At 36.1% G+C, this 24,467-nt stretch overlaps 1 protein-coding gene across 1 annotated transcript in view; it reads left to right on the plus strand.

Moving 5' to 3' along the window:
* Nucleotides 1-24,467, plus strand: part of CCDC73 (coiled-coil domain containing 73) — a 92,799-nt gene that overhangs the window by 62,947 nt on the left and 5,385 nt on the right. Inside the window, exons 10-19 of the mRNA XM_033062377.1 lie at nt 2,293-2,428; nt 3,865-3,944; nt 9,496-9,624; nt 9,973-10,032; nt 12,501-12,605; nt 15,899-16,009; nt 17,505-17,636; nt 19,909-19,944; nt 21,433-21,589; nt 21,898-23,397. Of these exons, the coding sequence (XP_032918268.1) occupies nt 2,293-2,428; nt 3,865-3,944; nt 9,496-9,624; nt 9,973-10,032; nt 12,501-12,605; nt 15,899-16,009; nt 17,505-17,636; nt 19,909-19,944; nt 21,433-21,589; nt 21,898-23,397 (2,446 nt within the window). The remainder of the gene's footprint in view (nt 1-2,292; nt 2,429-3,864; nt 3,945-9,495; nt 9,625-9,972; nt 10,033-12,500; nt 12,606-15,898; nt 16,010-17,504; nt 17,637-19,908; nt 19,945-21,432; nt 21,590-21,897; nt 23,398-24,467) is intronic.

The following is a 24,467-nucleotide window of genomic DNA, read 5'->3' on the forward strand; positions in this document are numbered from 1 at the left end:
TTGTATTTCTCCAGTCACCCACTTGACCTTGAGCTATTTCTCGGGTCTAGTTGCACCAAGAAATCATTGTGCCTCAACAAACCATATGGCCACAATCAATTCCACTCCCCATCCCAGCTTATCTTTATTACTGGTGGAGGGCAGGGCAATAATTCCTGTTCTTGCACTATCGGACATAAGGAAGAAGAACTGAGATTCTATGGGTCTCACTCCAGCTCCAGGGTCATCCACTCCCTATCCTGCAGTGTGTCCTGGTGTTTCTTGATTGTCTTCTGTGGAAGAATGTTTTACAACATTTTCTTTGTGAGGAGACGAATCACATACTTTTATTTCTCTGACCATTAAGCCTGGAGAGCAGCTTGCCATCAAAAATCATATTTAGGCAATAAAACTCTTGCAGATAGAACAGGCCAGCTCCTTTTTTCCCCTGGAAAGAGCCCTCTGAAGTAGCAAAGCATGTTTCAACTTTTTGACAGAGGAGGAGGGACTAACACTATCTTGCTGACTAAAGAAAGGAATTGGGATGACACTAAGAAAAAAATCCATATTAAAAACTGCAAAACCCCTCAGATCTTGCCACAAGCTGTTCCAAGTCTCAAATTAGGGCTGTCTCCCTGTTCATTGATTTCTTAGAATAAATATACCTGAGGGAACTACCAGGAAAAACAAAGAAAAGCTTTCCTTTTAATGTTTTTGTTATAAAATTCCCTCCTAGCATTAGTTAAGCACAGATCTTCAACAGTTAATTTATGATTAGGAAAGAGAAAGTATAAGAACATTTTCAACCTACATTCCTTGCAGTGATTTCTGTAAGTGGTGGTGTTTCTCTACCAGTGCTTCCATTATGACTTTCCATTTGCTGTAGTGTGTTTAATTTCATACCTTATAAAACATGAGAAATTTGTATTGTATATCCTGTTTTGCTAGTCTTATGGTGGTCATTTCTTTTGATTACTATCAGCTTTTATTATCCTCTGATGCCTGGACATGTATTGCATTTGTTACTGTGTGGAAATGGAGCCTTGCCAAAGCCAAACAGACTGGGCCAGATGCATCCTGGTGTAACTTGAATTTACACACAGGAATGAATTTGGCTCAGTTCCTTTTAATTGCTGTGTTACTCTACTGTAGATTAGAAATAGATTAGATACCTAAACAAATGGTTATCCTTTCTGAGGAATTAATTTAACCCATTCTCTTCAGAGAAAGTTAATTTTAAAATTCATCAGATAGTACCTACAGAACAGTCGACAAAAATGCAGTATAAAGAACACAAAAATCTTAGTGTTACAAGGGTAACAAGTAGCTTTAAAAAAAAAATGTGTTACTGAACAGTTTCCACAAAATGAGAGATTGGTAAAATTCATTAAATATATTGTACTTAATTACCATGTGGGTTTCTTTGTGGTATTACTTAGGCCAACATGTGAACAGAAGTAAAATGAAGTGTTAGATGCTTATAAAAGTAGTTAGAAACTTCCCCTACAGATACACAAAGTGATTCCATCATATTGCATGATACTAGAACTGCTAATTGATACTGAAGAGTTAAGAATTACTCATTGACAGGTTATTTATATTTTTCTGGGAAGCATGGGGTATTAATTTGCATTAGTCTCACTAATGTAAATCAAAGTCACTCCTTTGAAGTAGTTGATGCACTTCTGATTTTTAGAAGTGTGTTGCAATTCCTTTATTTAGGTGTGTCAAATACACAAACTGTCTCCTAACTGCCCTTGGCTGTGTCATTTTTTACAAACCCAGAACTGGAATGGATGAAGCTGTCAGGAGCCTCTTGAGATGGCTCAGAACAGGGTCAGTGGAGCCAGAGTCACAGAGCCATGTCTGTTGGTTTTTAGTATCTCCATGGGTAGATTCTGCAGCCTGCCTGTGCAACCTATTCCAGTCTTTGCTCACGCTTACAAAAAATTTCTTTCCCCTCAAGTTTAAGTGAAATTTCCTCTTTCACTTTAATTAAAAGGAGCCTGGTTGTGATTTCTTTATTCCTTGCACACACACACCTCCCCTGGCATATAGACATTTGTCAGCTCCTTTCCAGGCTGAACAGTCACAGGTCCCTCAGCCTCTCCTCAAATGCCAGGTGTTCAAATAATTTGATTATCATGATGACTCTGTCTCTCTTTGGAGTTTGGAAATAGGAAAGGTCGTTAGATGTGAAATAGACAACTGAAACATTCTGGGAATGATTTTGCATTTATGCTGTTATAGTCAAAAGCACTTGGAGAGCTACTTACTGTCATTAAATGGGTACTTCATTTATGTTCCTAACAGGATCAAAAATTGCAGATGCACTTAACAGCAAAAGAGGAGCATCATAAGAAGCTGAATGAAGTTGAGAGGTGTTATGCTACTATTGCATCTCGGTTTGGGATTGTAAAAGGTGTTCATGGCAAACTAGAGCACAGTGGTATGTATGCCTTAAATGCCCTCCAGCACTTGGATTTGCTGTGCTCTTACAGCACTGGGTTGGAGACACTTGAAAACTCAGAAAAATAGCAGCTGCCCCATGCCAAGCATCAAATACCTTGGTAGGTTCCTCAGTGCTCTTTGCTGATGCACTGCTACAGTCATGTGTGTGACCACACAGGAAATTGTATTGAGGAGCTATCAAACAAAAAAAACCGCCCCCAAAACATAACAAACCCCTCTTCATTTACTGAATCTTACTAAAATTTTAAGTTTTGCCTGAAACTAAATCTCTTTTTTTTCAAATCAGTTTGAATAAATTGGTAACATGTTCTATGTATGTTTGTGGTATTTCAGTACCTCAAGTTACTTGTTGTATTCAATTTAAAAAATTTTAAATCCAGAACATCACTGGCTAACCAATGTCTGCTGATTGTACTTCAAAGCTAGAGAGTGAGCACATGACTTCTGTTGAAAAGTAGGAGAAAGTTTTACCACTTTTGGTCTGTTTGTTTTTCTGGGGGGTTTTCCCAAGTTGTATCAGGAGATAGGAGTTACATTCACCAGTGTTTTAACTTTTTAAGCACATATTCTCATTCAAAACTGCAAAACTGCTTACTGTGCAGTGAGGCTGTTGTCCATCATTCCCTGTGGTGGACCATCTCTAGCAGAAAAGGAGAGGATATTCTGAGGTCTGCAGTTCTTGTATTCAAGTGTGGTGCTAGAAAACCATTGAGGAAAATAAAAAAGATTGAGATGAACAAAGATTAATCAGAAAATAGAAAAGGATGAAGGGGAACCTCAGAGGATCAAAATACAGAGATTGAATAGAGCTGTCTGGAAAAGTACAGGAACCAGTAAATATCTTCAGCTTTTCATTGTGGAATTTCAAGCAATTTCCCAGTGTCATCTTCATCTGTATAACGTTTAAGAAAGTTCCCTTCCCTTTCAGCAGGAGTAAAATTTATTCTTAAAATTTTCTGCTGTGCTATCCTCTGATGTTTTTCTGTCTTCATGGCCTATATGCATAGAACACTACATCTGTTAACTCAGTTATTAATTTGTTCTGTGACCCACTGTATTCTGTGTTTGTCTGAAAATAATTAAAACTCATCAGAATATTACAAGCAAAGCTTTAAAAATATCAAGATTAAAACTTCTACTAAAATGACTGAATAATAAAAATTAAATTACAGTTAAAAAAGGCAAGCCAATATACAGAAAAGTCTTAAGTCATTGTTTGAGGTATAGACAACTGGTACCACCTGGTTTAATCATCCAGTGTGGTATCAAACTGCGCAGAAAATGTGGTTAATGACATTTGCAGTTTTAAGTTTGCTTTCTAAATAAATTATATACACATATATCACAGTTATAAACCAAATATTTGTTCAAATGTGAAATTATTTGTTATCATGCTTTAACTTTTGCTTAAAGTGCAGGAAGCCATACAGCACAATAAGAAACTAGCATCAGTGAATAAAAGGCAAGAGACTGAAATAAGTAATCTGAAGGAAGTAAGTACAATGCAGATTTCTGAATGGAGAATGATCCCTGTGGGTCCCCTTCCAACTTGGAATATTCTGTGATTCTGTGAAGCTGCTGAGGTATTAATAGAAGTAGTGGACAAGCAGCAGAACTGATTTACATTTTATGACTAATAGGTAAATTAGCTTTCACAGGCACTTCAAGAACTGGAGTGGCTCTGAGAATTTTCTGTATCCTGTGAATTTTTATTTACTTCTACAGCATCCTCCTTGTTTCTTGCTAATTATTGTTAACCTTTCTTCTTCCTGTGCTGTGCTGCCATCTCTCCTCCATCTGATGAGGAAGGTAGCAGTGATGTATTCAGTTTAATTAGAAGTACAACATGAGGACACATGAACATGTTTGAACATGGGATAAAATGTGTCAGTGAATCTCTGAAGTGGAGAGTTTTGTGACAAGGCAGCTGAGACATCAGATTATGGTGATTCTATTTACAAGGAAGTTGTCACTGAGCTCTTTTTTCCTGCCTCTATTCAGAAACTCTCTTTGCCAAGTACATGTTTGAGCTGCACTCTTGAACATAGGTAATAATGGCAAGAATAATGTTCTTTTCCCTTTGAGCTGTTTCTTAAGAGCTGACAAGAGAAAAACAAAAGGATGCTCCTAAGTCAGAATTGTTCTGTAAACTCAGTATCTTTCCACACGACATCTCTTTTTTGTATCTCCTTATCTTTTTATTTCCCTCCTTTTAATTTTTTTTCTCCTTTAGATTCTGTAATGATTTTATGTAGGGATCAAATGCATGATTATCTCAACTTCTTGGCCTCATGTTAATCCCCAGTTTCCAGATGATTACTTTGAATTACCATGGAATCTTTGCCAAGTTTGTGAATGTTTTTGAAAATAAAAAAGGGCAGGGGGAGAAGATAATTTGTACAGGCAGAAAAGGAACTATGACCATTTTATATTTGGGTAATATTGATTAAAAAGTGGATGTTTACCTGTTTACTTTTCTTTGCCTGAGAAATGAGATTTGGAGTTACAACAGAACTCGAAAATTCTCCCTGAATCTATTGTTGTTTATTTTCTTCTTAAGAGCATGCAGCCTTTTATTGTTAAGGTTCTTTGGAGTATGATTCCACTAAAATTTAATTTTATCTTGAAATATAGACATTTTGAGAATTTTTTTTTATTTGTTTCCTTCTTACCTTCTTTAGTGCTTTACTTAATTTTTGTATTTGTTACATGGAGATATTCTAGCCACAGTAAAAGTTAATCAGAAATTCAATTTGGATTTCTTTAGTTGTGTACTAGAATATGCCAAACCTTAGTGTCAAAAAGTTCAAATTTTGAAGTGATCAAAGATTTCAGAACTCTTACCATCATAAAAGCAGACTGAAATCCACAATAGAGGTAAAATAGAACACTGGAGAAATTCTCACATTTCTATATCACAATTAGGTCTTACAGTATTTAAGAATGTTTATTTAGCTACATAATTCAAATGAGAGGTTATATATAAAAACTGTATCTATTTATCTGGAATATTTGATGGATGGAAGAAAACCAGAAAAATATTGGAAAGTGTTAGTGGTGATAACTTTCCTCTGTAGAAAAGCCATGTTTGTTAGGTTATCATCAATAACTCTGAAGGTCTGAGAACAACTTTGTCTGTGCATTGTGTACACTCCGACTGTGCAATTCCTATAAAAAATGGCAAATAATTTCCATGTCACAGAAACAGAAGTGTTCATCTAAAATGCAGCATATATATCTTCATTGTAGTATATTGCACATAAAAAAGTGAGGAGTTTTAGAAATATTTCAGCATCACAGTAAATTGGATTTGTTGCTTTTGGTGAGAAACAAAGAAAAATTAATTAATTAGCATTCTCTGAGGTTAAGTAATTTGAAAGGTAAGAAAACAAATGTTTAAGAAAATTTTATTTACATAGTGAAATTGGTGAGTAACATAGGTGTGAGAGAGAAATTGAGATTTATGTACTTCAGCAATCAAACATATTATTTGATGCACTCTTTTTTTCAGCTGTACTCTTGATTCTTAAGGTCATGAGTGGTTATGAATTTTAAATAAAATACTGTTAGATAAGCAGAAAGAGGGTGCCAACTGAAACTTAATCCAGCTTCCTCAGTTCAGCAGGAAATGCCTTCATTGTAGTTATTTCTGAAATTCTTATTATTTTTAGTATTTGACCATCCTATTTTGAACAGTCTGAACTGGGATATTTAGAAGAGTTCTGAGAAGAGATTACCAGGCTGTTTTCACTTGTTTCATAGCTGAAAGAAGTCATGATATCAACAGCATAATTTGGGACAACTTCTAAAGCTGGTTTTATCTGCCTTGGAGACTTGACTGACCTCTAACAGTTCTGACAACTTCTGGGTTCAAACTTCTTTCCTCTGTAACCTCAGTGCTGGAATGGGAATGACTATCCATGGTACTAAAATCTTAATTTGGTTGTCAACTCTTATCACAGCCATTACTTTCACTCAGACCTGGATGATCTCACACATTTGTTCTTAATGGGAATGTGAAGTTAGTGAATACTGTTTAACATCTATGGATAAAAATAAACCAATCTCCAATTTTAATGAAATTGCAAGTGTGTAATGAGGATGTTAAATATGTACAACGGTAAACTTGAGTGAAATTGAGGTCTATTCTGCACAGGTTTACTCTTCTGTGATTTCAGGAAAGAAATATTATATAGAGAGGTTGTAATTTTTTCTTGACATTGCCTGCTTCAAGACCAGTTCCTAAATTGTAATGGAATAGACTGTGGCAAAGTTTCCTTTCAGTAACATTTGTTTCAGGCCTTGAATATTTTGTTATTCAGTGTAGTAGGATTCTTTTCAACCACTGTGAAAATGCTTGCATTGGTATGTGGTCAAGAAAAAGGTTTCTTTTCTGTTCTGTTTCATTCTACTGCTTAAAAAGCAAACATTACGAGAGAGTTGCAGCAATCTAGGAAGAGAGCGAACAGATACAGGTGTAATTTTGAATCCAGGTAAAGTTTTCACAGGGTATCAGTCTTGGGAAGTGGTTACATCTGCATGTGCTGGTTGCTTTTCCAGACCCACACCATTTCTTTATGCTGGGACATGTATTTGTGTGGCCTCAAGGGACAGTGGAATTGATATTTTTGTATTGAAAAAAACTAGATTTAGAAAAAAATCCAACCAACCAACCAACCAACCAACCAACCAACCAACCAACCAACCAACCAACCAACCAAAAACAAAGGGGGAAAAAAAAGTCAAACCAAAAAACAAAACAACAAACAAACAAACAAACAAAAACCCAAAAAACCCCACTCCAAAACCCCAAAAAACCCCCCCAACCAAAATCCAAAATAGTGGAAGTTCTAGCTTACACCAGCTTGGAGAAGAAAAAGAGGTTTAAGGAGCAGGGCTGGGATTTTGGGACTCTCTTGACTTGCACTGGCATGAAGTGTTTTTGAAGCCATGTCCCTAAGCATTGGCTGCTAGTAACAGATCAAGGGAATGGGTTTAAAGCCTTATCATTCTCTCTCAGCACACCCCAGAGCTGATAAAATTATTTTCCACATTCAACAGATTTTATAGATACTTTGTATATTTTGTGATTTTAATAATGAGAGAAAGCTACTAGAAAAAAAAAAACCAAAAACTCTGGGGTGAAGTTTTACTTAATTTCAGAGTATATATATGTATTTCAGAAAATACATGTGTGTATGTAGAAAATTATTTTAAAAATTCTTTCTGCAGCTACAAGCCTTTTGATTTCACTCACCATAAAAAACTTGGCCATTATTTTTGGTGGTTTCATTTGTGGGTTTTTTCCTTTTGGGATTTTGTGTTGGGTTCTGATTGTTTGGGGTTTTTTTGGTTTTTCCTGCCTATAGCATTGTATTAGCAGGTTTGAGTTGCTAGCACCCACCTGCCATTACAAAGAAGAAAATACAGTCATCTTTTCTACCTCAAGGGCATGATTTACTTCATGTGACTCGTGCTTTCCTCATGACAAAATAGGTTTTTTCTGCACACTATAAAACCTGAATTCTGAAAAACACCTGGCATCAGATCTGTGGCAGAATTTGCACCTGCTGGTGTGGCACCCAGCCTGTGAACTGTGCTCTCTGTCCCATTCATCTGCTTCTCTTCTCAGGCTGGCACAGTGCACCTTTGCACTTTCCCAGAGTTAGAGCTGCTTGCACCTTCTGCCACTTAACAGCAGGAGCTCTCCTTGCATGGTTCATTATAGAGCCTTTCAGCAAAAGCAGTACAACTGAGATATGTCTTTATTGCAAAAGATGGGGAAAACCTAACTAGCTTACAGAATAGAATAATTTAAAGCGTTGCTGGCTTTCAGTTCTGTAACTGATTCTGCAAGGACACTTAGGACTTACTAGATCATTTTAGATTTATTTATGGCTAAAATACATGAGAAATACAGCCTCTGGCAAAAAAATGATTTATTTAAAAGTACCACCTATAGTTGTATTTTCCATAAAACTTTGTGAATTTTAGCTACAACATAACCTTTCTTTCTTCTTTTGTACTGTTCTATGATTTTGTCCAGAACAGTTAAACCACTGGCCTGTGATAATTCTGTCTGTGATAACCGAAATTCCAGTTTTGTGAAGAAAAGTTAAACAGACCAAACTTAGTTGTTAGATAAAACTATGACCATTCTGAATGCTTGGTTCACCACTATGGCATCATGGAGAATTCTTGATGCTATCTGTGAGCAGCAGCATTCATAACCTCTGCTATTTGTCTGAGTAAACGTCAGAGCGCTCAAGGAGAGAGCGATATTAAACAGACTACCTTGCACCAGGATGGGAGGGGAGGGGGAGAGCAGGGCACAATATTTATGGCTCCTGGAACTGTAAGTTGTAATTTAATGAGATCAAAGAGTTTGCTGTTTATTTGCTGCGCTAGGAGCTCTGAAAAAATCGGTTACAAAACAGATACCAAAAAAAAAAAAAAAAAAAGCACCACAGGATATTTAAAAGAGGGTAAAGACTATAAAATCAAAGGCATCATGCTGTAGAACATTCTAATATAAAATTAATTTAGCGTTCTCTTGAGATTAAGTAATTAATGTTTCAGGAAAAGCAAAGATCCTCCAAATTTATAGCCAGTTCCTGTTTTTACCAGATAATCACTGTTCTCCCTTTTTTCTCCTCATTCCCAAGTACATACACTGTAGTTACAACAGTCATTCCTGTTGTATGTATAGGTAAGGAATGTTTTACCAGTACCAACACCAACTCAATGTCCACTTCTAATATACCTGTTGGAAGGGAAAATAACAAAATGATCAAGTAAATACTTCAAACAGAGTAAAATTGGCACAATAACATTTTACCATGAAAATAAACTTTTAGCCACGTGTGATAAGTTTGAAGTTTACTAAGTCAGTCTTACACATTTCAGTACCTTTAATTTATTCTGTTGTTTCCATACATTATTTCAAAGTTAGGGCACGACCAGGATAGTTTAAAAGATTTGTCTCTGTTTTGAATTGCAATGCCTATACTAGATGAACTATTTATACAAGTTTCCTGTGTTAAGGAACTGAAGAAAGTAACTACAGACTTGATAAGGTCCAAGGTCAGCTCTCAGTACAGGGTGGGAGAAGAAAACATCAATCTTGCAGTGAAGGAAAAACAGTTTCAAGAACTGCAACAGAAAATCAGAATGGTATTTTGGATTTTAAACAAATTAAAGTTTTGGTGAATATTTTCTGTTTTTCTTTAGCAAACTTCCTGGCAATGATCTCTGATGGATACAGATTAGGGATTTTTTTCTATATATTGCATATACAATATAATTAAGCTATTTCCACTATAACCTTTCTAGGGAAATAAATGTGCTATGAATATCAGTATAATTTCATAGTAAAAAAAATTGGGTAAGAAATTTAAAAATAATTCCATTTATTTAAATAGCTTCATGATGACTCACTATATCACATTAATACAAGATTGTTAAAGAAAATAGACAGTAATTTTAAATGCCTTTTCGTGTTCTTCATGCTCTTTTTTTAAGGAGACAGCAGTCAGTAAAAAAGTTCAAGAAGAAAACACTCACATTAAAGAAGAAAAGCTGGTGAGTTATTAATACAGCTTTGCTATTTAAAAATCATTTAAGAATGTAGGTGCTGTACTTCATACTTAGGTTTCTTATTATATTAAGCTAAAAAACTAGTTAATTCCACTTGTTTACATTTCAGAACTATTTTAATACTGGCATGAGTGGTGTCTTACTGCTCAGGATTTAGAAATTACCAGAACAAAGTGCATTGTTTGACATTTTATTCCAAGTCTTACATGTTTTCTTTGCATTCAGATGGGAGAAGTTTGGTATTCCCATGAACCACTTGCCTATGTGTGGGTTCAGTATAAACAAGCAGTAAGGCTGGCATAACTTGCTGGCTGTGCTGCTTTCTGGTTGCCAACAGTTTATTCTAACATTGCTGGTATTGAAACCAGGTAAAATGGGAAAAAATGTGTCAGTGCTATACAGAGGAAATGATGTTCCATTCACACAGAACATAAATGTTTAGACTATTAAACAACACCTTTACATTCCTGAACAGAGTTAGGACTGTCTTCTCTTGCTCAGGTATGTTCCAGAAAAAATTCTTTTTATAAAAGGCTATGGAGTCAAGTACCACATGTAGCAAAAAAAAAAACCAAACCAAAAGAACAACATAATGCACTACTTTGCAGAACATTAAACCTGAAAAGGGTGGTTGGTTTTTTTTCCCTTTTCTTGAACAGTTGCAGAATTTTGCCTCTGCAGTTCACAAAAGGGAACAGGTCAGAGAAGGGTATCATTCTTGGTGCCAGGGAGGGACAAAAGCAGTATCTTGCTGGGATGCCCATAGAGCACTCATCCAGCAGCACTCTTCCAATTTATTAAATCCTGTTTGCGTTTTGAGCTTGCTGCTAAAAAATGCTTGCCAACAAACATACAGAAAAAAATGAGAGAGATGCTCAGGCCTCATTACTCTCCTAGCCCTGAAAGCACTAAAAGCATTTCCATGGAGGTGCATGGAGCATAATTTCTATGCATATTTGCTGTATTATCTAAGAGAAGGATTCTGGTTTGTGTCTCTCTCTTGTTCTGTGTGAATTGCTAGGGTGTGTTTGGTGGGTTAGTTTGAGCGTAGGAGTGGTTTGGTATAGTCTGGGGAGGGCTCTAATGCAGAGATGAGCTTCATGTTTCCTCCAAGTGCTTGGGTTAGAAGACATGGATTTCTGTGTTGTGGAGCACTAATAATTCACCTCAATGAACTGCAATGTTGGCTTCAGTGGTTCTTGGATTTAGGCTAGAAATACCATCTAAATTACAGCTGGTTTGTACTAAACTGTAGCAGAGAAGCAGTCTGGTCTATTTGAGAGAAGACTCTTCCAGATTTAAAAGATGTGGCCAACCCTGCTACTGACCTGTTGGATGACATTGGCCAAGCCATTCCACAGCTCTGGAGTTCAATTTTCTGGATGTAAAATTGAACTAAAAATAAATTAGCTTCAGTGAGAAAATACTATTTATACAGGTATGAAAAGGAATGAGAGTACACTAAAATATTGTTTTTATTATCCAGTAGAACCAAAACTAGAATAATCTGAATGTCAGAGTACTTTGTTTTACTAATATGTTCCTCTCTCCATGGATTTTAAAGCAATTGAGCACATTTAAGATTCCTTTCTGAAAAAACTCAGGGTTTTTTTTCTGTGCAGGTCTTCTTTTAGTAACTGTTGTAAATGGTTTTGAGGGGGTATTGATTGGCTTATCTGGGTCATCCACTCTGACTTTGAAACTTTGGAAATGTGTTTTCTGGTGTTCAATAGAAAATGGCTCAGTTTCCTCCAGACTGCACCACACTTCATGGCAGCACTCATGGCACTTTCATCAACTCAAATCAGCTCACTTTGGGTGGCTCTTTTTTCACAACTTACCCCTTTTTTACAGTCTTAAGGAAGGTACCACAAAATTTCAGACCCTGACAGTAAAACATTATATAGCTGCATTGTATGAGGCAAAGCTAATGGGAGGTAGTTCACATCTATAAGGATTTAATTCAGGAGATACAGAATAATTTCATGTTAGGGTGATCCATTAATGGAATAATTTCTTTTGGATTTTCCATATTTTTCAGATATGGTGATATGGTAATATAAAATTATTCAGATTGTCCTGAATTGAAATCACAACAGGGTTGGATTTGATGTATTTAATCCAGATTTGCACTGAAGAATATATAAAGATTGGGTGGATTTCATTTTAATTATAGGAAAATTCTCTGAAAAATAATGTTGTAGTAATTTAAAATAATGTTAAGTTCTCCAAGGTAAAAGGTTAGAAAAAATGGGTGTTATTCTGATTTCTCCCTACAAGTTTTCCCCAATGTTGAGGTTGGAGTACCTATTTTTGCAGACATTATTTTGTAAACACTGACAGAATAAAAATAAATTAATATAAAAGACATCAATTATCTAATGTAAACAATTTCTTCAAAACAATTGAGAAACAATTTTCTCAATATATTCTATTGTGTTTGTATTCATAAGGAAATTCTCAGCTCTCTACAGTGTGTGCAGGAGCTGCTTCAGAGAACAACCCAAGCAAATACTAGAATGGAAAGTGAATTAAATGCACTGAAAAAAGACTATCAGGTCAGATTTTTCTTGATTAGACAAGCTGTTACTATCTGTTATGTATTTTTAAAGTCCAGGGCTGTTAAAGACATCTGTGTGCCTTTCAGAACTTTTGACCTCACTTCCATTTCTCCCTCAGCTCCTTAACTGTCAGCACGAGCCTTGAAGCACAGGCTGTGCTTTCCCTCTTCTCCCCCTAAAGTAAATAATGGTTGCCATTTCTAGAGGGCAAAACCACAACAGGGTTGCTTTCAAATACCGAAATCAAATTATCTTATGACTTTTGCTTCTTGTGGTTTTCTTACAGGTACACATTTCTGGGCAACATTTCAAATTTCAGGTCTTCATTCCTAGCTGGAGCTTGTCCTCAGTTTAATTAAAGCAGAGGGCCTAAGAAAGAGCATCTTTAGCCCCTTCTTGCTGTGTTTTCTGGTGGTGTATTTATGCTAGAGGTGGGAAGTAGTCACACTAGGAAGTGTGGAGTTGCAGCACTCCTCAGTGTCTCTTTGTCTTGGGTTAGGGCAAATTTAGGGAGGAAACTTTTGAAGTGGTCCCTTTAGAAGCAAATTTAAGCGGCCTCTCCTCCCACAAGTTCAGGAGACATGAATTTCCTTTGAGAAAAGTGGAATAAATGGCTTATTTATCAAGCAAAGTACTCACAAACATGAAAAAAAAAGAGAAAAATATTAAACTATTAAACTTCTCATTTTTCTGAAGAGATGGCAAATTCAGAAAGTCTTTTTTGTGAGTGTGTCTTGAGTTTTTTCTCAGTCTGAGAAAGTTCAAATTGAATTTCCAATGTGGATGTATGCTTTTGTTTCTAAATAAATGCTTCTATGCTAATTTGAAATTATTTACTTCCCCTAAGACTTTCCTCTTACCAGGTGTAAGTTTGCCTTCTCCACAATATAAACATAGGACTTCTGTTTTTTTGAAACAAGTAAGGTTGAAGGTGAGCTATGTTCTCCATCAAAAAGTGGCTAAAATCTCCCTAGGACTTAAAGCATCTTCAGCATTTGTGCAAAGGTTAGCTGAACAACCCTTTGGCTGTAGAATTGCCTGAAGTAGCATGATTTTCTGTGGCTTCTCGTATTTGTATATTGGGTCCAGTGAAACAGCTGGGTTACTTGCTATTCCTACAATCCTGGTTTTTGTTAAAGAAGGCAATGTGCTTTTTATTTTTAAGATAATTAAAATTGCTTTGTAGGTTTAAAAAGAGGCTGGAGATAATTCATATATAATCTTACTGATGACTTTCATAATACAGGAATCCTTTAGTCCTTTATGTCAGGACTATTGAGCAGCAAGTGTATTTTAAAGTGCTTTTTTCTGATAGCATTTCTGAGCTATTGTTTCCTCTCTCAGATAAAGTTTATAGTATGCCTTAAAGCTCCAGCTAAAACAGTAAATGGTATCTGTGAATCTTCTCTTTGAAGACTGCACATAAATGTCTACAAGTATGGCTTGTTTTCTTCTTGTTAGGGTATGAATGGAGGAAAAATCTGTTTTTTGCAGCCTCTGCAGGCCAAAAATTGATTTCTGGTTGCAATTATGCTAATTCTGATGAGAGACTGCTCTGATTTGAATCTGTTTTATTAGACCTTGGGAAAGTATTCTGTTTTCTATTGTTCTGACTACAGAAAAACACACTGCTGCTCATCAAAGTTTCAGTGAGCCCTCAAAGGTAACTTCAGCCGTAAATCCAAGGCATGGCTAACCAATAAGAGGCTCTTGGTTCAATCTTCACGACTGAAACTGATGTAAATAGACCTTGGTTTTTTTGATACAATTACCATAATATTCCAGGGAATGAGACAATGTTAGCTTCTTATTTTGCATTTTTGCATTTTTTAAAAGCATCAAATGGAATTTATAAAACAGGAAGCTGAATATGTAACTTTAAGGGAAAAAAGATTCTTTAACAGATGACAGAATACTTTGAGAATGCAAGGAATTCAGGTATTCCCTGTCTGTGCAAGTGGCTTTAACATGTGATCAGTTCCATACAACTGCTGCTTCTGATATTTTGCCTTAAGAGTTGTGCTGTGAATAACTACAATAATCCATCACCAAGCAGTTTGCATTTCAGGTGCAAGTAAAAGCATCCTTGGAGTTAAGCACAGGTTCATCAGAGGAGATCTTGCACTCCTGGTTTATACAACTAGATGAAAGATGCTATGTCAGAGTGGGATTATTCAGACAATGTATTGCTGAATTGTCCCATTTTTTTGAAATACATAATCTGTCAAAGAAGATCCATGTGTTCTTGTACAAAAGTGCAAGGTGGTTTGAATTTTCCTAGTGTTAGTACCTGTAAAACTTAATTTTATCAACACTGTAGCTAAATTAACATAGGCATTTTAAAATTGGTGCTAAGTGAATCAAAAAGTGGACTCATTTTTGGTTAAAAGATTTAGTAGAAAGTAATTGGTTTGGAGTACTGCCTCCATAACATTTCTCATGTGAACTTTCAAAGAAACTCAGTGAAATCATAAATTTGTAGCTGGTCATACAGCTTCATGCATTAAAGTTATGCTTCCATTATCAAAAATATTTGTGTCATTTATATAGCAGGTAATGGAATGCAGTGAGTCTTATCTTCCATATTGTTTGCTATAAAAATATGATAGGATAAAAATTCCAAGAGTACCTGATACATGTGTGAAGTTGCTGTTGATTTACACAAGACTCTTTTAATTTAGCACAGAAAAGCTGAAAGAATTAACCAAAAACGTTGCAAGTACAGTTAGGGTAGTATAAAACTTAATATTGCTGTTATTTCAATGCACTCCTATTTCAGTGACCTAATAAAAATAAATTAAAACATAATCAGATATATACTTGATGTTGCAGCAGATATGTTTCAGAGTGTAAAGATTGTATGGTTTATAAGAGAGGTTAATAAATAAATTAGGACAGAAAAACAGATTACAAAAATATTTTTTTCCTGTCAGTATACAGTAGTTTTTTCTTTAAGTACTCTGGATTATGCTACATTTCATATCTCTCATCTCTGGACTTTATATTACTTTTTCAGCACATTAAAACTTATGCAGTGAAACTGAATAATGGCAAGTGTTTTTATACCCTTTTATAGCCATTTCTTTTTTCATAACCTCCCCCTGTTTCCTGTTAGCTAAACTATAAGCACCTTTCTGTTAATTTATGAAAATTATTGTTGAGATAGCACATTATCACTGATCTGTATGGCACTTGCAGCATGTTAGAAGCAGAGGTCCAAGCAACATAAAACACATCAAAATTCATTAATGTGGTATTGATTATTTTTTGGATAATTAATTTTATTGCAGGCCCTTGAAAGAGATAATGAGCTGCAAAGGGAGAAGGCAAAGGAAAATGAAGAAAAGTTCCTTAATCTTCAGAATGAGCACGAGAAGGCACTAAGAACTTGGAAAAATGATGTAGGTTAATTAAATTAAAAGCTATAGTATTCAAAGTTTTTTGGAATAGTTGTCAAGCATTTCAGGTAATTCCTAAAAACCAAGAAAATATTGCAGAAATAATGAAATAAAAACAACTAATTTCTTCTCCAGTAATACAGACACTTCTAGAAATGAATATTTTTAAAGGTAGATGTGCTCTGAAAGGTCAGTGCTCTTCCTGCAGCTCTGATTTGAAAGGAATTCTTCAGTGTGGACTGAGCATGGAAGGGGATAAGAAAAGGTTTGTCTGGTATGTCCCCCTAGTAAATTCACCTCTGTGGACACCTAAACAATAGTTTGTCTTCTATATTTGACATTCTTTCTATTATCTCATTACTTTTAAAGAATACTTCAGTAATTATTTAATCTAAAACAATTAGCAAAACATTGTAGCTGTAAAAATTGTCTGCAATAATAAATGCATGTTTAGATGTAGGAAAGATTAATACCACTTCAATATGACAAGATCTGCTTAATGTGTGGAAACCAGACTCGAAGCAGCATTTGTTTAATAGTCTGTCTTTTTTATTTCTGTGTGCTTGGCACCTACTGCCAGAAAGGTTTTGATTTTGGTAGATAGATTTCCAGGGAAGCTGTGGGGAAATAATGTGAAGTTGTCCTTGTAATCCTGTTGTCTAAGGTTCACTCCTTTGAGTGGGGATGGTGCAACCATGAGACCACAAAATAGCTGAACTGTTCTGAGGATCAGTTCCCTGAGAAGATTTGATCTCCTTGATTCCTTGGAGAATTTTATACCATAATTTCCTCTATTGACATGGGAATTTGCCCTGCTTGTTTCTCAGGAACGTTTACATCCATTCTTCAGAGTATAATTGTTATTCCTTTTCATATTTCTTAATGGCTAACTAGAAATTTTGTCTCCTAAAGTAAATGATCAAGGATAAAGTTAACACTGGTCTGGAAACCTTTGTTAATTAAGTGAAGGTATTTCTGTAAAACTGCTCTTTGGTGCTTTTTACAAGTTGTAGTTTGGTCCATTCAGTTAGTTCTAAATACAGAAATTTAATTGTTACATCTTTACTGAGGGAGTCTTGGATACTTGAGGCTATTTACAGAAGGAAATTATTTGCTAAGCAAACTATTTGCTATTGTCGTTTCTTGACAATGTAGGTAGAGAATGAATGTTGACTATTACATTTATCTTTGAGTCAAAAAGGAAGAAAGCTACAAATACAAATCTCTTTTTTTTTGAGCATTGCTACTAACAGTAACTGATGAAAAAAAAATCCCAAACCAGTTAATAAAAGCTATAATCTGTAATGGAAATGTGGTTAAAATTTTGGTTTGAATGAAACAAAACTTTGAACTTTGTACAAAGGAATTCCTTAGCATACTTTCTTATAAGAATGAAGTTTCATTTGCTGAGCTGTTGATACCTTTGAAAAATGCTGGTTTACCTATCTGAACATGCAGTAAAGTCTTTGTGTGCTCTGTGTACTTGCAATTATTACAGGAGGAAAACATGAGAAGAGAAATACACACTATTAAAAATGAGCTGAATTCCCTTAAAGAACTTCATAGACATCTTGCAGATTATCATCCTCCTCAGGGAAATCAGCATTCCGAGCAAGTGGAAAATCTGCAGGTAAGTGTCTTTACTGGCTGCAGTGTGTCTTGTAAAATTGCCAGAGAGCTACAAATACGAGTAGGAATGTTGTCTGTCATGTCCACTGATCCTCCTTTGACATGGCTCAATCTAAAAATTTATGTGACAATAACCCTAAATATCATTGAAACTTACTGTACCTACAGAATGTCCTCCTTTCATCAAGAGAGGTGCTTATGTCACAGAAACTTGAGGCAGTGCTTCATTCATAAATTTTTACCTGACAGGCAGCAGTTATCTTAAACAACCTAGCTGTACTAAATCCTATTTCAGAGACATATTTTCCATGGGTATTTCTCAAATACTGGGGCAGATCCAGTTTCAAGTTCCCTGGAGGTGTGGAAGTAGGTCCACTTCTACTTAGAGGAGCTAATCTTAGCTTCTCTAAAATCTGTAACATGGGACAGATCAGAAAGTTGTTTTTATCAACAGACAGCTTATCTCAGTTTTTCAGTTTTAGTTGAAGAAACACCAACTTTTATATCACATGGCATCTTCAAGAGTCATCAAAGGCACAGTGAGCTCATCAGGTGGTAAATGCAGGAGGTAAAAGGCTGCACTGTTGGGTGAACCAAATGCATGTTCAGCTCTAGGTGCAGGGCACATATGGGAGGTCAACAAGTGGTTAAGCACACAAAGATGAGCTTTTGGAACAAAAGGAAGAACACATAGCCCTGCATCTCTGTGTTGTCCCATGATCAAACTGGATTGCAAATTTGTATTGCAGTCCTCCATAAGATTGGAAAAACTGGGCAGAGTCAGAAGCCATAAGAAACCTTCTCTGTGCATTGAGTGTGTTCTGTTGTTCTGTTGAATATTGGTTCTACCCATTTTCTATTAATTTTTACAAATAAATAATGATCTATCCTTCCAAGAACAGAAAACTCATTTTTCATGTATACAAACTTGTTTTTAGTCTTAAGAAAATAGGAAGACACTAGGACTGTAAAGACAGGGAACTATTTTAGATCTAGTCCATTAATTGTCAGTAAAATGACAAACAGTAAAAATATTTTAGGATTTGGATGAACTTAAAATCAATTTCTTCCCAGTCCTCATACATATGTATGTTTATAGCTCACACACAAACATGTACATACACATGGCAGTGGTATAGGCTTAATAATGCAAAAGAAATTAGACTTGAAATGATTATTCATTGGGCCAAAGCTGAAATCTACAAGGAATAATGCAAATTGTGTATCTTTTACAAGTCACTGTTTCCTTGGATGGAAATGGAATATTGATTTTGTTTAGGATGCAGAATCAAAGTGATCAGAAATTCATGATGAACACTACTGGTGCTTACTAAGATAACCCCATGGGTCTGAAAGCAGAAGTGCTTGAAGTATATGCTCATAAATGCAAAAAGTCAGATGTCTTCCAAATATACATCTTACACTCTCTCATGGCAAATTGCCAGGCCACTTTGTGTTGTACTATCATTAGATTTCCAAAGCTAGGCAGGTTGGACTGAGTGGAACACTGCCAAGAAGTTGAAGCTGCAGCAGATCATGTTGGTTATTCTGATTTGTGGAATTTCATCTTGTATCACTAATGAGTCAGCATCTAATGACACATAAAAGGGAAAGGTGTTGGCTTGGATTTAGATCTTGACTGTGGTTCCAAGTGTTCTAAGGAAATATGTTTATACTTATTTTTACATCTATTGCAATCTGAAATCCCTGTAGTTATTTGTGGGGCATGAAATTCAGAATGTACTTAAACTTCTTCACACTGATCACCTCTGGAATAGTAATTAAACAAAAGACATTTTTAAAAGAAAGGTACAATGTCAGACCTCATTACAGACTTGGATTGCAATTTAACTTAACCTTATCATGCTTCACATTTAGTTTGATAGAATTTGTAATTCAGCTGTGTACCATTAGAGAATAGGGTTTCACCCAGCAATGGCTGGCTGTAATTCTTTCATGGGTATATGTACAGGGAGATCTGGTTTTCAGAGGGGTTTGAATTTCATACTATGAAATAGTCTGTTGAGGGGAAGGATGCTTAGGGATATATGTGTTTCTTAGGTTTTACTAAATCACAGGCAAAAAATTAAAATCCAAGTCTAAAAGTTTTGTTATTTAGGTATTTTAGTTTATCACTCTTGGCCCTATTTTTAAGGGCTGGACAACCATTTGAATTTATTGAAAGGTAGGTTTCTTCAACCCATCTGAAAACTTGGAAAGGAATCATGAAACCTTTCTGCCTTTCTATGAACACTTTGTCCTGCTTGTTTCAGATGCAGTCACCAGCTCAGCCCATACCAACAAACGTGGTAAGTTCCACTGCAGTGGCTGTCTTACTGCTGTACAAAAGAGTAATGGACACAGTCATAGAGTGTGCTTGGTGTTTCTGTCTGAAGAAAGAGCTCCTAGAAACAAAAGATTGTAAGACAATTACAGCTCTCATGAAAGAAAAAGAAATGTCTACTATTTGTAGTCAAAAAGCTTGAAAATGTGGTGCTAGGGTTATGTAGAGCAAAAAAGCAAAATTAATTAAAAACCTAGAAAAGAAAAAGATGCAATATATATCGTTTCTGAATCAGAGTGACAGGGAAAATAATTATAAAACATGAGGAAAACAGAAAGAAACTTCAAATTGAGGGTGGAGTATTTGGCAGAGGAAAATGATTTTAAGACCCTCCTCTATGTACCATGACTCCTCCCTCCTCCAAATCAGCAAAGCTGGGAGCATCAGGATGTTTGTGTGACCTGTAGGAAACCGTTTCTGGCAGATTTGTGTCCTACATCCCTTCCTCTGCCAGCACTGCAGCAGCCCCATTTTTTAGCAGTGCTGTCTCTGTGCCTCCCTCCACTCTGCAATATTCTCTGTCCTCCCCTCACACCCAATGCTCAAGCACAGCTCTTGTAACTCCCTCCCACATCCCAGCCTTCCTTCTGCAGCACCTCCAGTCACCCAAGGATCTTCAGCTTTTTTCCCACATCTTTTATGGACTGAGCTCCCTCCCACATCTGCCTACTTTTATATCCTATCTTTAGGGCAAGAGCCAGCATGTGCTTCTGTCTTCAGCTGCCAAACAGTTGATGATGATAAAGGATGCATCTCCTTTTCTTTTTATTTTGGTGGGATTTTATTATCTGCACTATTCAGGCCCTAGTTTCCACAGAACTTCATTGGCTGCAGTTTTCAAAACTGAACACAAATGCTGACGCAGTGATTTAGACTTTAAGTAGACAAATCTTTCAGGCTTCTAATCTTGTTGAATTTGACTCAAATAGATGTAACAAAGTTTTTTGGGAGGGAATGAGGAACTGCATGTCAGGGATTGTAAATTCAGAAGCCTTATTTGCCTGTGAAATTAGGTTTAAAGTCCTGGGCAGTTTGCTAGAAAAAAAATGTTGTTTATATGTGCATGTGTTGTTTATGTGTGTGTGTTTGGGTGTAAACTGCAATCATGCAGGAATTTTCCATGTGGAATTACTGAGCAGTTCACTGAGTGGGCCAGCAGAGAGTGATCCAGTCACCACATGGACAACACAAATTCCTTACACTGAGGAGTTCTGTCAAATGTATAACTTTGTGGACTGTAATATAGCAGGAGCTGATTTCTTTCCTACTCTTCTAGGGTATTAGTCTGCTTTTTTCTTTTCCTCTGTTTACATTTACTTTCTATACTTCAGATCTTTGTTTTCCACCAGAATTGTAAAATTAATTTTAAATCTCAGTCCTGAAGATTTTACCTAATCAGTGACTATAGTAAATTACTAAAATACCTATAATCTTTTGTTCCTTCTTATGCTAGAGTGGTCAAGAACACTCAAAAGACAGTGAAATTCAGGCTATTCAGAAAGAAAATGAATCTGTAATAAGTAAATATGATAATTGTGGAAATGAAGAAGCTGAAGTAAAAAACACAAGGGACAAGTCTTCAAGCATTGAGGAATTAAAGATAGAACAAAGTAATAACCTCCATGGATAATAGAGATAAGTAGTTCTGTTAAGAATGGATAAATGTTTTCAGATGTAGTATATGACAAGAGAATTAGATGAATAATATCTAAAATCTATAGAATGTTAATATATTCTCTGCTCTCTCAGTTTATAAATATTTTGCAAGTTACTTTTTGACAGACTTGTGTCTGTAATGTAAGATATCAGTATTGATACCAATCCTGAGTCCATCACTTTAAATTCTAAACTGCAAAAAGAAAACATTACATAACCTCTGAGTTATCAAGTCACTAACTAGAACGTACTCACTCTACAGATTCACAAGTTCTTGAGAACAGTTTTAAGGATGAAATTAATGTTGCTAGCCCTTGTGAATTAAAGCAAAGGGAGGCTTCTCCCAGGAACACCCTCTGCACAGATACTGATTTCATTACCCAAGGACACACCTCGGAAATGCATGCCACTGGATGCAGAGAGGCAGAAGATGCAGGAACAACACACAGAACATTACCAGATGAAAACAATGCAAATTTAGATCAAAAGCCACAAGACAGCACTGAGTCTCTGGCAGCACACCACACACAAACCAGAAAGGAGTTTTTGGGCAGTGCTGAGAGGAAAAATGGAAGCCAGGAGACCGATACTAGCAAGGAACTGTGCAATACTGCAGATGAATCAACTTGTGCCAAGGCAGATGCAAACTCAGATACTAGACAGCACAACAGAAGTGTCCTCACACCTGAAGCACCCAAACCTGAGTCTGAAGCTGTTCTTTGCACTGAGAAGAGTGCTCTGCATGAGAGAAGTACAGACAACCACCAAACTAAGGAGTTATGTTTTGGTGTTCTACCTTACACTAAAGAGAATTCTCAAGCACAATACCAAAAATGTAGCCTGCTGAATAGTGACAATTCTGCAGGCAGTGGATTACATAAAACAGAAAAACCCTTAAATCGGAGTGGTTTACATAGAGATAAACTTTCTCTGGAACAGACCTACGTAGATGCTGAAGGCAGAAATGATGACAGTGCCAGAAACATGAACAACACTGGTGTTCTGGCAACTGATGCTCAACATCCACCAGCTGTTTGTTGTGATAATGCAAGTGGTGATGCTGCTGCTGCTGCTGCAAAAGAATGCAGGGACAATAAGTCTCTCTTAAGTACTTTTAATTTATGCCCCCCAAAAACTGAGAGAGGAATAAATGCAGATGACATGCACAGCAAGCAGCCTGAACAAGGCAGTGCTAAACAAGCTTCAAATGCTGAAGCCAAATCTCCAGTAAAGGCTGATGGTCTCAAAATTGCTCACAAAAAAACCCCAATAGATGGGGCATGTACAGATGAGCTAATTCTATGTAAAAATGTTAACAGTGGTACTCAAATACACTCCATCAAAACCGGACATTCCCTGGAGATTGATACTTCAACAAATAACTCATTGTTAAAAGAGAAAAAAGACTCCCTGAGTAGTACAGTTCCAGGAACAAAGTTTGCTGAGGGCCACCTGAAAGAATCATCTTCTTTACCCATGAGAACATCTGGAAATTTTGTAAACATCAGTTTAAGGTCATCCTTTGATCTTTCAACCTCAGATAAAAAAACTGAGAAAACTTCACTATACTTGAATTTTTTAGCTCTCAGTTCTTGTTCAAGAGTAAATCAAATGAGAGGTCAAGCTACATGGACTTTAGCTTCCAAGGAGCCTTCCCTTTTGAAAGACAAACCACCATGCTTAGTGGAAAACACAAACATTATTTCAAAGACACAGAGTCAAAATCTCAGTGAAAATGTGGACAGTGGAGAATCAGGACAAGGTAAGAAGATATAAACACAAATGTTCTGAACAATGTAGTGCTTAGAAAAATTATCAGAATGGGAAATTTCTGTATCTAAGCTTAGTGTGGAAAAACACGAACCTGACAGCTATGTCACAAAAAGGTGAGATTGCTCTGTTTATATTATAATGCAACTAAAGAGCTTCTGTTAGCTTATCAATCAATTAGTTGATTAATTTTTTTCTATTTGTGAAATAACAGCAGTGCAATGACAAACTCGATTTTGACAGGGATTTCTAACCCTATTGCAGAGCATCTATCAGGGCTCTGCATGGATCTGAAAAACTGAGCAGCTTTTGCCTATTATTCAGTGTTTTCACTTTGCATCAGAATTAGGGTAGATTTTGAACCAGTGGATACTTCTTTGAATAGGTCTTACAGAACTTTACTTTCTATTTTAATGTACATCTCTAATTTAGAAGGACCATTAAAATCATCTGAATGTGTTGTGTGTGAAGTGAGGACTTTATATTCTGTCAGGCTCTGGAAAAAGTGGAACTTTCAGTGCTCAAGGAGCTTTTTAATCTCCTGCTGTTGACACTTGGTTATTATTTGTTGAGAAATATTTTGCACAAACAAAATAGTAAATATGAACTTTATTCAATGAGTTTCTAAATCATTACTGAAACGTGGAAAATTTGTATTTTAGATTTGTTTTGCAATAAAATGAGCTGCTAGACTACCCCAAAACTGGAGCCCTGGGTGCTTAGATGTTTTCCAAAGAGGAGGATCCACAGGACAGGGTGTTTTTATCTACAGAGTTTTTGTTGGTGCAGTGTTTTCATCTTTGGCCCTTGAACATACCAAGAGCAGAGTGGACTCCCATCCTTAGTTTTGCAGCCAGTGGCAGACAGAAACCCTGCAGTCTGGTTTCTTTACATTGTTCTGTTGTTTATTTAGTTCTCCAGGTAATTTTGTTTCTCTCCTTGATCTCCTGCCTATGGATATTTGTGTTCAGATGCACATTTTTTGAAGTTCGGTTTCAGAAATGTCTTTGTCCCTAAAACAGTAGTAGTGGTAGCAAGGTAGCAAAATCCTGATCTCAGATG

This window comes from Catharus ustulatus, chromosome 6, assembly GCF_009819885.2.
Source record: "Catharus ustulatus isolate bCatUst1 chromosome 6, bCatUst1.pri.v2, whole genome shotgun sequence".
In the NCBI taxonomy this organism is placed as follows: Eukaryota; Metazoa; Chordata; class Aves; order Passeriformes; family Turdidae; genus Catharus; species Catharus ustulatus.